This window comes from Chlorocebus sabaeus, chromosome 20 (assembly GCF_047675955.1).
Source record: "Chlorocebus sabaeus isolate Y175 chromosome 20, mChlSab1.0.hap1, whole genome shotgun sequence".
In the NCBI taxonomy this organism is placed as follows: Eukaryota; Metazoa; Chordata; class Mammalia; order Primates; family Cercopithecidae; genus Chlorocebus; species Chlorocebus sabaeus.
Window position 1 is genome coordinate 103,373,118 of NC_132923.1, and position 15,339 is coordinate 103,388,456.

The following is a 15,339-nucleotide window of genomic DNA, read 5'->3' on the forward strand; positions in this document are numbered from 1 at the left end:
ACTTGGCCTTTACTAGAGCTGCCCTAGCCAGGGATAGGATGGCCTGGAGCTTACTGCATCAAGGCAAGACTAGCTGGGTGGTGAGGCTGAGGCCCAGGATTGTCCCCTTCTTCCCACAACATTGTTCCTAAGGAGGGGAGGGATGGGACAGTATCCTTGTTCACCCTGAAGAGCTGTTTCCACCAAGCCTGGTCAGCGGAGACCATTGGAAAGAAAAGCAGCCCGTCACAATCCCTAAAGAAACAACCCCTGTCATTACGGTTTTCTCTGTGTCTGGGCATCTGTGATTATAAAGGTGTATGTTTTTCTATGAGTTTCTATGTGTGTGTTTTTGCCGGGAAGTCAATCAAGCTCACCAACTATTTAGCAAATGCTTATTTGATACTTGCACTATGCAAATTGCTAGGAAAACAGCTGAACAAGCCACTGTGCCATTGCCTGCCTTCAGGAAGTTTATGCTTTAGTGGTAGTAGACAGCCTAAACCAAGATCTCAGTATAGCATGACCAATGTGTGATAGAGCAGAGAGAGGTGTGAAAACTTCCCGAGCCCAACCCAGGGCTTAGGAAGGTGTCCTGGAGTTGAGACTTCAGCTGGTCTTCAAAGACAAACAGTACGTAGCCATGTTGAAAGGTGCTCAGCAGAGAATCAACAAGAAATCATAGATGAATGACCAGATCACTTCTTCCTTAGAACCACTTAAAGCCATCACCGAATTCTTAGCATAGATCCCCAAATTATAAAATCGCTAGGCCAGGCACAGTGGCTCACACCTGTAATCCCAGCACTTTGAGTGGCCAAGGCGGGTGGATCACCTGAGGTTGGGAGTTCGAGGCCAGCCTGACCAACATGGAGAAACCCTGTCTCTACTGAAAATACCAAAAGAATTAGCCAGGCGTGATGGCACATGCCTGTAATCCCAGCTACTCCGGAGGCTGAGGCAGGAGAATTGCTTGAACCCAAGAGGCGGAGGTTATGGTGAGCCGAGATCGCGCCATTGCACTCCAGCCTGGGCAACAAGAGCAAAATTCCATCTCAAAAAATAAAAAATAAAATAAAATAGCTAGCACAGCCTCATAGTCCTTACCTTTCTCAGCCTCATTCTGAGCCCTCTAAACTAAGTTCTAGCTACACAGAACTTCCTTCAGTTTCTAGAACTTGCCAGGCTTCCCTTCTCCTCTAGAGCTTTGCACATTTTTACAATGTTCTTCTCTCTGGAACACTTCCTCTCCCCAAGCAAGGGGAATGGGAATCTCTACCATCGCCCTTGCCTGGCCAGCCCTTCATCCTTCTGAACCCCCTTCCTCTAATAAGCCTTCCCTGACCCCGTCTCCCCAGCTCTGCATCTGGATTGGGCTCTTCTCCCCTGGGCTCCCATAGCATGCATTCTGTACCTCCACGATTTCAGACTTTGCTCCACTATAAAGAACTTGCATTTTCATCATCAGTCTCCCTGACAGACGAGGAGTTCTGTGAGAGATCTGTCTTGTTTCCTGCAGTTTCCCTGGCTTCTGGCTCTATGCCTGGCACATAAGGAACTCAAGAAGCATTTGGTGATATGAATCAAATTGAACTGAGCCCAGGCCCTTCTCCAGAGGGCATTCTTCGTTCTCTGTTTGTAAGAGTATCTCGGGTTAACAGACCTATTAAGCTGCTCTCTGTGATTGCTCCCTAAGAGGCAGCAGTATGGCTCAGGAAACTCAAAACTCTGTGAAATGTGAAATCATTCAACTTGCCACCTGCCCAGTCCAAGGGAACAGCCAATTCAGGAATCCTGAGAATGTGCCCTTGCTGAAACCCTAGAGCTGACACCTTTTAACCCATGAGGCTGTCCAAGAGTTAGATGAGTTGAGCAAAGGGAACACCTTCTGTTGCACCCCTACTGTGTGCCAGCCACTGTGCTGCGTGCTCTGCACATGCTTTCCCAGTTATGCCTCACTTTCAGGGGTAAATGTCACCTGTAAGAGAGATATTATCGCCTACATATTATAGTTAAAGAACCTGGAACTTGGGGTGTTAAGCAACCTTAGCCAAGACCTTTTGATCCAGGTGTGTCTTACCCCCAAGTGCATGACTTTTCCACTGTCCTGCTCTTTCCACTCCTATGTGGTGTTGATGTCATTGGTATGATTCTGCATGGTTCATTCAAGTGAAGTATTTGTTTGTGGGTCCATCTGTCACATCAAATCTGGATTCAAACTCCAACATGGGGCCTCTGTATTTCTGCGGACAATGTCTTCATTTTCACACAATGGCCCAAAAAGCCCCAGGCAATCAGCACAGCTGGGAAACCCAGAGGTTTCATCTCAGATATTTGCTCATCCTTAGAATCCCAGCCAAATATGTACCCCTTTGGAAGGGGTCTATTTGCATGCTAGAATAGAGTGCAAAGTATGGTGCTTAATCAACTTGTTTCCACCTGTGACTGGGTCTCACCCACTCTCCACCCAACTCCATGTCCTAGGTAAGAGGGAAAGGACATATATTTCCTAACCTGTATAGACTGAGAGCAGTTTTCTCATTTGCAGACATGTTTATGTGTCAGGAGTATAGCATGCATGTGGGCACATGCACCCACAAGCCTTTTCACATCAAGGATCTTGACCCCCATGAAGCCTTACCAACCCTTGAGGCATAGTTCCCCACTCTTACTCCATGCTCCACTCTGGATTCTCACTAGTAGTGATTTGTCTGTCTTCTCCACTAAACTGGGAGATCTTTCTCAGTGCTTAGCACAAGGCCTGGCACATGGTAGGTACTTAGGACTTGATGCATCTCAGTTGCCTGGAAACAGGGTATTTACAAGCTGCATTTCTGGTCCCATCACTTCTGTTGGGTTCTGTCTCCTCCATCTCTATCTACAGAAGCCCAAATCCTCCAGGATCACCAGCTTCTATCAACAGGGAGTCAAGGATATAAAAACCTTTAAAATGCTTTAACATTAGAGGCTTGGCTCCAACCATCATTTATAAAAAATGTAGCAGTAATTATCTAGAGAAATATTTCTCAAATTTTAAGTGCCTATAAATCATTTGGGATCTAAAGAGCATGCAGATTCTGATTCAGTAGGTCTTCAGTGGAGGCCAAAGACTCTGCAATTCTAGTAAGTCCTCCCGTTGCTGACCATACTGCTGGTTCATGGACCATACTTTGAGTAGAAAGTGGGATCACACTTGGAGTAGCAGGTGGGTCCTAGTCTAACATGTTCCTGTCCTGGCACCATCCACAACACATAGTCCCATAGGCTACTCACTTGGTTGATTCTGCATGGTTCATTCAAGTTAAATATTTGTATGTGCATCTGTCACATCAAATCTGGATTCAAGCTCCAACATGAGGCGTGCCCATGTGCGTGACCACACACTTACACACATGCCCCACCAAACACAACTGCCACCTGGACAAGTTCTAGAATTGCTTTGGGTGTTAAGACCATACTGCTCTATAACTTCCCTCACTCCCTGATCCTTTACCCTTCCTGGCTATTCTTTACTACCTGCTCTCTTTCTGTAGCCTGAGAGGCCGCACCCTGGAGTAGCTGGGAGCACGGCCTCTGCAGTGGGATTGCCTTAGTTCAGATCCCAGCTCTACCACATACTAGCTGGGTGACCTTGGACAGATGACTTCATCTCTTTGTGCCTCCGTTTTCTTGGGTGTAAACTGGAGATATAATAATGTACCCACGCCACAGGGTTCCTGGTAGAATTAAATGAGTTTTCCTATCTCCCTTCCAAGGGACAAGGGCTGGCTATAGTGCAAGTAAAAGCAGTTAGGACAGCGACACTAAATATTTAGTGCTTGAAATGTTAATGAATATCATTACTTTGATTTTATTTTATGCTCTTAATCTTCCCCATTACTGAAGCTCCCTCCTCCTTCTTTCCAGCTCTCTGACTGCTCTTGGACCATCTCCCCCATCACTCCTCCTTTGCCCAGTCTCCTATTCCCTGTCACTTCTGCCCATGCTTCCATTCACCCCTTCTCCGATTCTCACTCTGCCCTCTCTCTCCTAGCCCTCTTCTCCATGCTTGTGGCTTCAGATATCAACGATTTGCTGGTGACTTCCAGATCTACCTCTGTAGTCCCCACTTAATCCTGAACTTCCAAATCTGTCCTTCCAGTGGCCCACTAGCTCTCACTGCTTGCATGCAGAAAAGGCTAAGTCCATTACACTTTTACAACCCATACCTCCCTCCTGTCTGCCCTTCCCCAGGTAACAGAAGACATCACCTTCCTCCAGGTGGATGTGCCACCAGATGTCATGTCATTTCCCCTTTGCATGAAATGCCTGCTGTCTTGACCACCCTGCCCCGACCCCTGAGGACTCATGACCATCTCCTGCTTTTGCTCTTTCTGCCAAGCCCCATCCTCTCCCAGTGCAGAGCAGCCACCAATATAATCGATCTCCCTACCTCCTCTCCCTCCACTTCATCCTCCTTACAGCCACCAACATCTTGCTAAAACTGAGATCTGGTCCACTCTGGATAGGAAGCCTTCTCATTGCATCCAGAAAAATATTGGGTCTGGCGTCCGTCTACCTATCCAACTTCAATTCCAGGAGTAGCCACACCCAGCTGCTGTTCAACAAACCTGGAATCAACAGTCCCTTTACATATATGGGTCTCCTGCCTAGGACACTCTTTCTCCCCTTACCTGGTTAATTCCTGTGCATCCTTTTAAGATCCATGTCAAATGTTTACTCCTTGGTGAAGCCGTCCTCCACCTGCCTCTTCCTCCTGTCAACTGCTTTCTGTTCTGCCCCCCGTGGCATGCTGAGCTACATTCATTCCAGCATTCAGCACTCTGTATTGCAGCTATTTGTTTAATGCCTGGCATATCCCCTTGCACCTAACCCTGGATCCTAGCCCATAGTAAAGACTCAACAAATACACAAATGCTTGTTGAATTAATTAATGAATGTCTCTAAAGCATTCTCATAGGTGGAGCCATAAATCTCTCTTTTAAATTTTGACAACTGTAAAAAGGTGTTCTTCTCCCTGAATCTTTGGGCACTTGTGTGTTCAGGTTCCTTCATTCAGATTCACCTGTATGGTTTATCGATGCGTGCTTGTAGTCATACACACAGATAGACATTTGCAAACTGGAAATGTTTGTGTAGATCCTGTCTTGCAGCTAAGGTGCTCCGGCCATCTCGCCATCACCAACCTGACCTTCTGGTTTCTCGGCAGGTGTGTTCTTTACTTTCCACACCTTCCACCTGGAAAGTGGCCACGACTACCTCCTCATCACTGAGAACGGCAGCTTCACCCAGCCCCTGAGGCAGCTGACTGGCTCTCGGCTGCCAGCTCCCATCAGCGCTGGGCTCTATGGCAACTTCACTGCCCAGGTCCGCTTCATTTCCGATTTCTCCATGTCATACGAAGGATTCAACATCACTTTCTCAGGTAAAGAGTGTGAGGGTCCCTGAGGGGAAGAGACTATGGAGCTATTCGCTCTCTCCTTCTGCTGCCAGTCTCTGGTTTTCCTAGCAGATGGATGTTACTCCACTCTCTAGTCCCTGGGAAATTGACCTCAGTGTTTCAGCAAAAGATGCTTGGGTTGGACCCAAGTAAGAACTTCCCTATAATGGTCTTGGAAGGAGTTAGCATGATCATTGAGGATTCTCCTTCTATAAAGGTGTTTAGGATTTGCTCTGTACATGGCCCACCTAACTGGATGAACTAGAGGACTTCACAAAAGACCCCTCCTACCTTAGTTATTCCAGATTTTTCTTCTGATTCCACTTCCATATTCCCAACCCCAGCAATATGAAAAAAAAGGGGGTTTGAAATTAACATATTGGAGTGATTTAGTCTCGTTTGGGATCTTTTTCATCAATGCTAATTTTAGAGTAATAGATAGTTATCTCTGTGTTTAGGGATTTGGAAAAGAAAGTGCTTTTATTTGGCATTCAGGGAGAAAAGAGGACCCTTGGCTCCTCTCGTACTGAGCCGTTCGCCATTCTTATCCCATAGTACCCCAGAGTACCTCCCTCCACCTTTCTCAGCCACGGCCAGGGGTATCACATGGATTCCTCCTGGAATGGACAAGAGGTATCCAGCTTCTAGAAACTGGGGTGTGGCCCAGCTTAGTCCCCTGTCAGCCCTCCAATGCAGAAGTCACTTGTCACATCCCTGGGTTTGCTTGGCCAGTGGGACATATCCAGTCAGTGAGACTCAACCCTTATGAGAGAGACCCTCCTTCTTATCACACAGCCCTGGAGGACTGCATCCTGAAGGGAGAAGCCCTTGCAGACAAGGGACTAGTCACTTCTATGCTGTCACTAGAGGCCCCAGGCAGGGCTTTGGCCCATAAATGCCACCGGTCATGCTTGCCGTCTGCCTAAGTGCCAACATAGCCGAGACATGGCTTCTAGTCAGGCATTTGGAGTGTCTTCCCCAGTGGGAGTTGCCTGAGGCTGGGTCATGTACTCTGACCTTCTAGAATCCGCTGGTTGAATTTATCTAGTTTGGTGCCCAGAGAGAAGGAAGCAGGAGAGCCTGTGAGCCCCAAGGTGCAGATTTAAAATGGAGATGAAGGGACAGCACAGAGAAGAGCTGAGTGTTGAGGATCCTCAGAAATCCTCCTGGGAAGCCTATCTAGGAAACACTGTCCCCTTTCCCACTGCTCGCAGGAGTGGGTGCAGACCGCCCACCCTGACCTCCCCATGCTTCTCTCTGCCTCCCTATGCTTCCCCATGCTTCTCTCTGCCTCCCTATGCTTCCCCATGCTTCTCTCTGCCTCGCTATGCTTCCCCATGCTTCTCTCTGCCTCTGCTCCCCTCGGGCTCTCACTTCTCTTTTGTGGGCCAGTGTCACCTTTTGTGGGCCAGTGTGCACATGCCCTCTTCTCTGTCTTTCGTTGTCCCTGGCCCTTTCCCCCTGGCGTTTTGCCCATGCATTCCCATCTCCTCACAATGTGTCTGAGCCCAGATCTCCTGCTGCCTTTCCAGAGTATGACTTGGAGCCCTGTGAGGAGCCTGAGGTCCCAGCCTACAGCATCCGGAAGGGCTTGCAGTTTGGTGTGGGCGACACCTTGACCTTCTCCTGCTTCCCCGGGTACCGTCTGGAGGGCACCGCCCGCATCACGTGCCTGGGGGGCAGACGGCGCCTGTGGAGCTCGCCTCTGCCAAGGTGTGTTGGTAGGTGGTCACGTGCTTTCATTTTGCTTCACTAATGGGGTGGGACAGATTATAGTCAATTGATGTGAGGTGGTGGACGGCACACAGGCCAAGAGGCTGACTTAGCCCACACTTAGCTGCGGTGGGACCCAGGGCAGGGGACCTAACCTCCTTCCGCTCCAGCCTCCTTATCTGTAAAATAGGGATGGCAATCCCTGCTTCATCAGGCAGTTCTGTATACACTAAAGTGACCTTTCCAAAGTAGGTCCACAGTGGGCACTCACATGAAGTTGACTTCAGTACTCTCACCTCCCCACCCTCAGCACACAGACCCATGGCTTAAGGATGCCTCTTGCCAAGGAATCTGGATGGGCACCAGGTGAGCCTGTAGGAGGGAGTGTGACCTTTGCCCAGGGGGAGTCCCCATCTGGTGGAGCAGATAGCTGCTTTTACTAATCCAATGGCGGTGCTCACTCTTACAGACGCCTTAGGAAGACTTCATCCATTCAGCAGGGGAAGACAAAAGGAACAGGGTGGGGTCATGTATAGAGGACCCACTACATGTCAGGCATCTGCTAGGTTCTGAAGATACAAAAGTGGACGAAACAGAGACATTCTCCACTCGTGGCCCACATTCTGGTGGTGGGGACACAGGCTGTGAATATGTAGATGTGTGATGTGTCAGGCAGTGTTGGGGCATACAGAGAAAAATTAAGTCAGCTTAGAAAGTGCTGGAGCTAGGGTTGCTCTTTTATAGTGGTCAGAAAAGGCCTCTCTGATGAGTTGACATTTGGCCAGAGATAGATATCTGGGAGAAGAGGGAGTAGAGGACCGAGACCCAAACCATGAAGATGCTCAGCATTTGGGGAGCAGCTCAGAGGCCAGGCTGGAGCAAGCGGCAGGGAGAACAGGAGATGTGGAGGTTAGAGGCAGCTGTTGGAGGTTGGAACCGGGCCCTGCCTACCTCCTTGCAAGAGCTTTAAAGAAGTCTGTTCAGAGCGCTGTGCCCAGGGAGTAGGGGAAGCAAGTATTGTCCCTGGGGCAGAGTGATTGCTGTCTGTCCCTAATGTATGAGGCTCCTGGGCACCTGTTTGCTCAATCCTTATAATGTAGGGCTGGATAAAACACTAGCTGCATTCATGGAGTATTTTCCATGCTCACTGTTAGCCATGGACCTCACATAAAGTGAAATATTATATAAAACCCCATAAAAATATACAAAACAGATCAAAGCAGCACTGCACTGACTGAAACAGGGACCAGCATCTCAAATGCCGGTGAGGTCAGCTGTGCCTGAGACAAGTCCATTGAGCCCGCAGGCTATGCCAAGGATAGCTTAGACAGGCTGGCAAGATGGGCCGGGCCCAGGCTGTGCACTCATGCAGGCCAAGGTGGGGTCATGGCTCTGCCACTTACCAATGCTTAGATCTCAGGCAGGCCAGCAAACCCCCTCAGCCTCAGCTTCCTCATTTATAAAACAGAGATAACAGCATCCAACTCACAGGCTTTACTCTACATTAGATGACATCATTTACATAAACCAAGAGGTGGCATATAATTATCATTTTGCCAATAACCTTTTAATCTGTATTTATCAATAACCAATTATTGTTATTTTGCCAATAACCTTTTACAATCTCAGAAAGGAAACATTAAAACAAAGCGTGGCAGAATTCTGTTTCTGACCAATCAAATAACCCCAGCGTTTACTCCATCTCCTATAACCATCCCCAAAGGCATCCACCCACCCTGATCTGGCCACACACGCTCAGAAACACATAGAACCCCGCCGCCCACCCCAGGAAGGTTCAGTTCATGTCTGGCTGCTAGCAGCTCCTTTAATCTCTGGGAAAACATCCTCAGCTAAATGGTTCTGGGGGAAATTCTTCTTGAATGGGATTAACCAGGACCACAGATGCACACAGCCCTTAAGCTCTTGCCTCATTGATCTCATTACATAAACTCATTCTTTAACTTATTATTCCAATTACTGTTTGTTCATGACACCTCACAATATTTTCATTATTACATTTGTCTTCTGTTTCACATGTTATTAATAATGCACAGTAATTATAATCACCTCTAATTACCACCAGCCCGGCTGCCGAGGCTCAGGCTGGAGGCATCTCGGCAATGCCCACCGGGGGCTGCTCCCAGTCGCCATGCAAATTGGATGATTTAGTCCACATAGTGCTACCAGGAACATTCCCAGCCGAGAAGGAGATGAACAGCCCTGGGCTTTAATTCATGGTGTGACGTGGGTAGCAGGGAGGGAGGTGACATAGCCCCTGACATCAGGGGCCCCTGAATTTGATGTAGAAGAGACAGTCCTGACCGCAGGGGACCCCAGTCTGCAGCAGGAGACATGGCCCTGTCCTTGGGAATCCCGGTGTGATGGAGAAGACCTAACCCTCTGCCTCAGAAGCCCCAGGCTGATGGATAAGGTATAGCCTCTGCCCTTCACGAGACCCCTTCTGATGGGGGCAACAGAAGTCATAGATGCCAGAATCAGCTGCAGCACTTTCCTGTGGATGTGACTGTTTGTTTCTCTGGAGCATTTATTTGTTTCCATTTGTGCCTGTGTTTGGCTTCTCAGTGCATCTGTTCACCTCCCCTGTTACTCTGGAAACTCTCCCGGAAACAAGCGCCGCATCCCTCTGTCCCTCCTGTCCCCTCCCTGGTGCCCAGGACAAAGGCCTGACAGGGAGTCAGGACCTGGGAATTGGCCAAGGACTGGCCACATCTAAAGCTATCAGCCCCTCCTTGTAAAGGTGTCAGGCGTGTGGGAAAGAGGAGAGGCTCGTGCTGGGGCAGAGATGGGGCATATAGCTCTTATGCAGGAAGCAGGGCCAGGAAGGAGGTCCAGAAACACACCAAAGCCCATGTTTAAGGAAAGCCAGCTGTCGAGAATTAGGCAGAGGGCAAGAGGCATCAGGAACTGTGAGGTTGCTGTGAGCCTCGGGCAGCTAACGCACACTTCCCATAAGCTTCTCAAGCTTTCTGCCAGTCCCAGAATGCAGGCAGTTAGGGCCCCAAATGGAAGAAGGTAAGCCATGTAGATTAACCTGGGACATTGGTGGAGAGGCTACTCTGTGCTAACCATTCCCCTATGTTTACCTATCTTATATATAAAATCTCACGCATTGATTCTACAGTCTTATGAGAATGCTATTATTGTCCAGATGAAGGCAGATGAAGAGACTAAAGTTCAGAGAGTTTACACAATGTGTCTAACTCCAAAGTCCATGATCATCCCACTGCACCACAGGCCTCTGCCTGGATGGAAGGGAAAGGTAGTATCTCAGAGAAAATGGAGAGATGCTTCAGAAGGCTGCGCATGTGATATGACTGAGTAATAAATGTTTACATATGCATGGCCCTAAGCAACTCTCCCTCCCCCCCACAAATCCCCACCCTCATCTGAGATCATCAAAGAAATGTACACATGCTGGAAACATCTGTGTAAATTATCAGCAGCCACTGCCCCCAGGGAGCCTGTCCACCGCTGTCCCTTGAGTTTTATGAGCCATCTCAGCACATTCATCATGGTATCTGGAAGTTTTGCAAACAGACTAAGTTTAAAAGTACTGTAAAGTCAGATTTCTTCTCCAAGAGAAATAAATGAGGCCTTATATAAAGCCTTAGGAAACTGAAGCTGGTCCTGAATTGAGCAGAATGCAGGGAGGAGGGTCCATTGAGAAAAGCCGGGACCTGGTGGTGGGACATATGGCCCCCATCTTCAGAGGACTAAGGAGCAGCCTTGGGGACAAGAGAAAACACAAGACATATAACTAAGCCCATGAGCAGTTCAGCTCTGAAGGTTTCCATGTGCTCCATCTATGCTGCCTCAGTCTAGTATGCTCCCGGCTTAGGGTAATTAGGGTTAACTATAAGGTCCAAGCAATGGTCCCTTGGTCAACCCCAAGGCTTTTCCAGCCACAGACTGTGCCTAGACTAAAGGATACTGGGGATGGTTTAGAGAAAGCAGACTTGCTACCAGCTGCCTGAAAGATTCAAGGCATGCTCCAAATTCCCCATATGTCCACACGAATAACAGGCCTGCCATCTGGACTTGTATTTACATCCTTCCGGAGCCTAATTATTATTTTTAGAACTGTACATCTTCTGAGGTCAGTGTACTCCATATCCATTCATTTATTCATTCATTCATTCATTCAGTAAATATTTATTTTACAGACAATCCAGGCTAAGCCTTGGAAATTCATAGGTTCATCCAGCATGACCCTAGCCCTCAAGTTACTGACAGTTTAGGTGGGGGACACAGACAGGCAGCAAGCCGTCAAGGTGCAATATGGGAAGTGCTCAGATACAGGGAAGAACAGGGAGGGGCCCTCCAATTATTAAAGGTCCCATTCTTCCATGCATGCCCTGAGCCTGCCCTGCCCACGCACTGAGTGGGTGTTAAGGAGACAGTAACATGACCAAGCCCCAGAGGATCCACAGTGCAGTAGAGGACATAGAAATGTTAACAAATAAGTCAAGTGAAATGGGATGACTGCTATAAATAAAGGTATGAGAACAATGGGGAAAGAATGACTAATTCTGGAGGAGGAGAAGCAGGTTTCCAGAGGAGGGTGTGATTTCATTAGCTATTGAATGAAACGGGCTGCAATGAGACTATGCTAAAAACTTTCCCCAGGACCTAGAAGGTTGAATTCTCAGTCCCCTCCTCCTCGTGAATCCACAGAGAGACTTGGTCTCAGTGGCTGAGTACCTGGTTCCTTATCTTTAAACCAGAAATGATAATTGTGCCTACTTATGGGACTGACTGTTGTGACTAATGACTGAAATGGTTCTTGTAAAGTGTCAATCATGCTGTTTTGCACATAAGGGTTAGCGATTATGATGTGATCTTGCCCCCTCTTACTTTCTATTCTGTGATACTGAAAGGTTTCATCTCTCCTCACTTAACTGCCCCCCTCTTCCCCTGACCTCCTCCTTGGTCATTTCTGTTGCTACGCTACTATATGAATAGGTATATGGCACGGCTGCTTTATAGAACTGTGAAATTGTAAAGGGTGCCCGGTGGGTTAGCTTCTGTTTCTGTAGAAGAGAGACAGACAAACAGAACAAGAGACAGAAGCAAACCAGGCAGCACCATAGGTAGAGAAGTATTTTTTTTTTTTTTAACTTTGAGAGGCATTTCTGTAAACAGTCCAACAACTGGACAGACACACAGGCATCTTGGCAGGTAGACAGGCAAATGACTTGTCATCTTTGTCAGGTTCTCCAGAGCTGTGAGTTGCTTTCTGGATGCAGCTGATGGGGGTTAATCTATGGTTATTGTGATTCTCTTTCCAGCTGAGTGTGGGAATTCAGTCACAGGCACTCAGGGTACTTTGCTGTCCCCCAACTTTCCTGTGAACTACAATAACAATCACGAATGCATCTACTCCATCCAGACCCAGCCAGGGAAGGGAATTCAGCTGAAAGCCAGGGCATTCGAACTCTCCGAAGGAGATGTCCTCAAGGTAAAATTGATCAGTTTCAGAGTATGTATGTTACACTATGCAATAGTCTGGTCAATACTCACTCCTTTGTCTCTTTGTGAATGATCCAAACTTTCTCCTTCTTTCCTGAGTCCCAAGATACTGTCCTCACTCATCTGGGAGAAAGAGAGGACCAAAAGCGAGAGGTATATGGGTATCGAAGAATATGGCTTTAGAGTTTGTTTGGAAGCTGCCTGCTATCAAATGTGTGTGTAATTGAGTATGGGTTGACTGCATAATAAAAGATAATAATTCAGCTCAGGGAACACGGCAAAACCCCGTCTCTCCAAAAAATACAAAAATTAGCTGGGTGTGGTGGTGCATGCCTGTAGTCCCAGCTACTGGGGAGGCTGAGATGGGAGGATCACTTGAACCAGGGAGATTGAGGTTACAGTGAGCCGTGATCATGCCACTGCACTCCAGACTGGGTGACAGAGTCAGACGCTGTCTCAAAATAATAATAAGGTTGGAGCAGCCAATGGATCCAGTTTTCCATTTTGAACCCTGACTGTCAACATGGATAATGAAGAGCTCATAGAACATGTGTATATATGCATGTGTGTGTTCATTTGTGTAGCTATGTGTTTATGGCTATGGATGCTTTTTAAAATATGTTTCCACATGTGTGTGAATCAGTGTCCATGTATTTGGTTTTGGGGATCTGTGTCTGTGCACACCTGTGTCAGTATATTGTGTGTATGCGCACTTGGGCATTGCATATGTTTTGGTTGAATAACAGGCTATTGCAGTTGCCTCAGTGTACCACAATGATGGCCTGGTGTGGCAGTGGGGTTAAAGAGAGTGAGTTCAAGACATATGTAAGAGAAAGAAATGGTAAGACTTGGATTACAGAGAGGGTCATAGAGAGGATTTGTTAAGACACTCATCATATATGTCTTGTATTTCTTTGCATAAATACAAAGAATATGGATTGAGTACCTCCAATAATGTGTGGTGTGTGTCTGTGTAATCAAAGAGTTGAGCATGGAGAATTTATTAAAGAGCTGCCTTAATAAAATGAATGACAAGGAAAGCCTCATACAAAGCATGTTCATTTTCATCCTAGGCCAAGGAATTTTTTTAGCTTTTTCTAATATAGTTTTATTCCTTGTAGCCGGAGAAGTCCTTACATTAGAAAAAGTTGAACCAGAGCCCACTACTCTGAAAAATCCAAAGAGAAACCATTAAATTTCCATGCTTTCAGATTATCTCCAGATGTGATAAATGTGCTGTCCTTTTTATATACAGATGATGGATACTCTTGGCCAACCCCCTGACGCATATGTCCTCTAGGGTGTATGGTGTGTGTGTGTGTTTGTGTGTGTGTGTGTGTGTTTGAAATGCATTTCTCACTCTTACCTAATCCTTTTTGAACCCAAGAAGATGCACTCATGAGATCACTGGCTGGAACTGGATGTGCCTGAAATGGGATAGAACAATCCCATTGGCTTCTTAAGCTCTGCTTTCCAACCCCACATAAAAACAGTGTGTGTCTCCCAACAAGAGAAAACAAGACAAGGGTTTTATGCCCTTCTAATAACCATGTCTTTAGGCATCACCCTTGACCTTCGCTTCTCTCCATCCATTTGAGTCTCAGAGGCTGCAATCAGTCCAGCAGTGCCAGAGGGACCTCCTCTCTGTAGAAGTACAGATGGAGCGATGCGAGCTGGGCAATGCAGAGGCTGCAGTCAGTCCAGCAGTGCCAGAGGGACCTCCTCTCTGTAGAAGTACAGATGGAGCGATGTGAGCTGGGCAATGCAGAGGCTTTCTTGGGTGAAGGCCATTAGCACAAAAAGCCAGCTTTGAGGCATAGTTTACAATTTTCAGGTTTTGAAGGGAGTATAAGCAGCGGTTCTGTGCAAGTGACCTGACAGAGCCAGCACAAATGGCTCCTAGGTTGCTGGAGGTCACATGGAGTATGGCCAGTGCCATGCTTCCTCACTAAGGGAGTCTAGACTCAGAATAGCACCTAAGACATAGTCAGCAGGTGTGCACACTCAGCGGCACCGTCAGGGTTCTGGCTTCAGGGTCAGGTGGGCAGCTTAGTAGATAAGCAGAGAGAGTCATTATGAGGTGTTCAGGGTAAAAAAGCAGGAGGGACATGGGGCATAAAACCTAGGTCAGAGTTCAGGGAGGACTAACAGAGGATGCGGGAGCCCAGGTAGTGCACACACGCACACACACATGTACACACAAACACATGCACACACATGCACACGCACACGCACACACTCTTTAGCACCAGGGTAAGAAATGCTCCTGCTACGACCTCTTTGAGTTTAGCTCGTCTACTCTCCCTTAGAGACTGCTGAATGTTTCCATTCCCCATTTCCATTTTCCCTCTGTAACGGTGTACCAACCAGAAAATTAACCGGATATGTGTAAATATTCAGTAGATCAGAAGACGGAGACATGTCTGAGGAATCAGAGCTAATTGCCCCTCTGTAGGCAACAAAGAACAGAAACATACTTTAAAAGCTCCTAATTTGTATTCTTAAGAGAATTTGAGAGAATATTATATTTATGACACAAAACTAGGCAATAATGAAAACAGAGCAATCTGAGATGAGGAGAGATTAAATAGAGATGAAAAACATGATCACCCAATTAAAAAATGGAATAGAGGCAATGAACGGAAGATGGTAAACCACAGAAAAATGAAATCAGTTTATTAAAAGATAAATTTGAGAACTTCTCCCACATCTCATAA

The 15,339-nt window shown here is 47.2% G+C and overlaps 1 protein-coding gene across 7 annotated transcripts in view; it reads left to right on the top strand.

Annotated features, from left to right (window-relative positions):
• CSMD2 (CUB and Sushi multiple domains 2) overlaps nt 1–15,339 on the top strand; it is a 654,890-nt gene that overhangs the window by 446,017 nt on the left and 193,534 nt on the right. For all 7 annotated transcript variants that reach the window (XM_037996751.2, XM_007979489.3, XM_073007520.1 and 4 more), the window contains 3 exons: nt 5,189–5,404; nt 6,952–7,140; nt 12,442–12,611. In XM_037996751.2, coding sequence (XP_037852679.2) covers nt 5,189–5,404; nt 6,952–7,140; nt 12,442–12,611 — 575 coding nt within the window. The remainder of the gene's footprint in view (nt 1–5,188; nt 5,405–6,951; nt 7,141–12,441; nt 12,612–15,339) is intronic.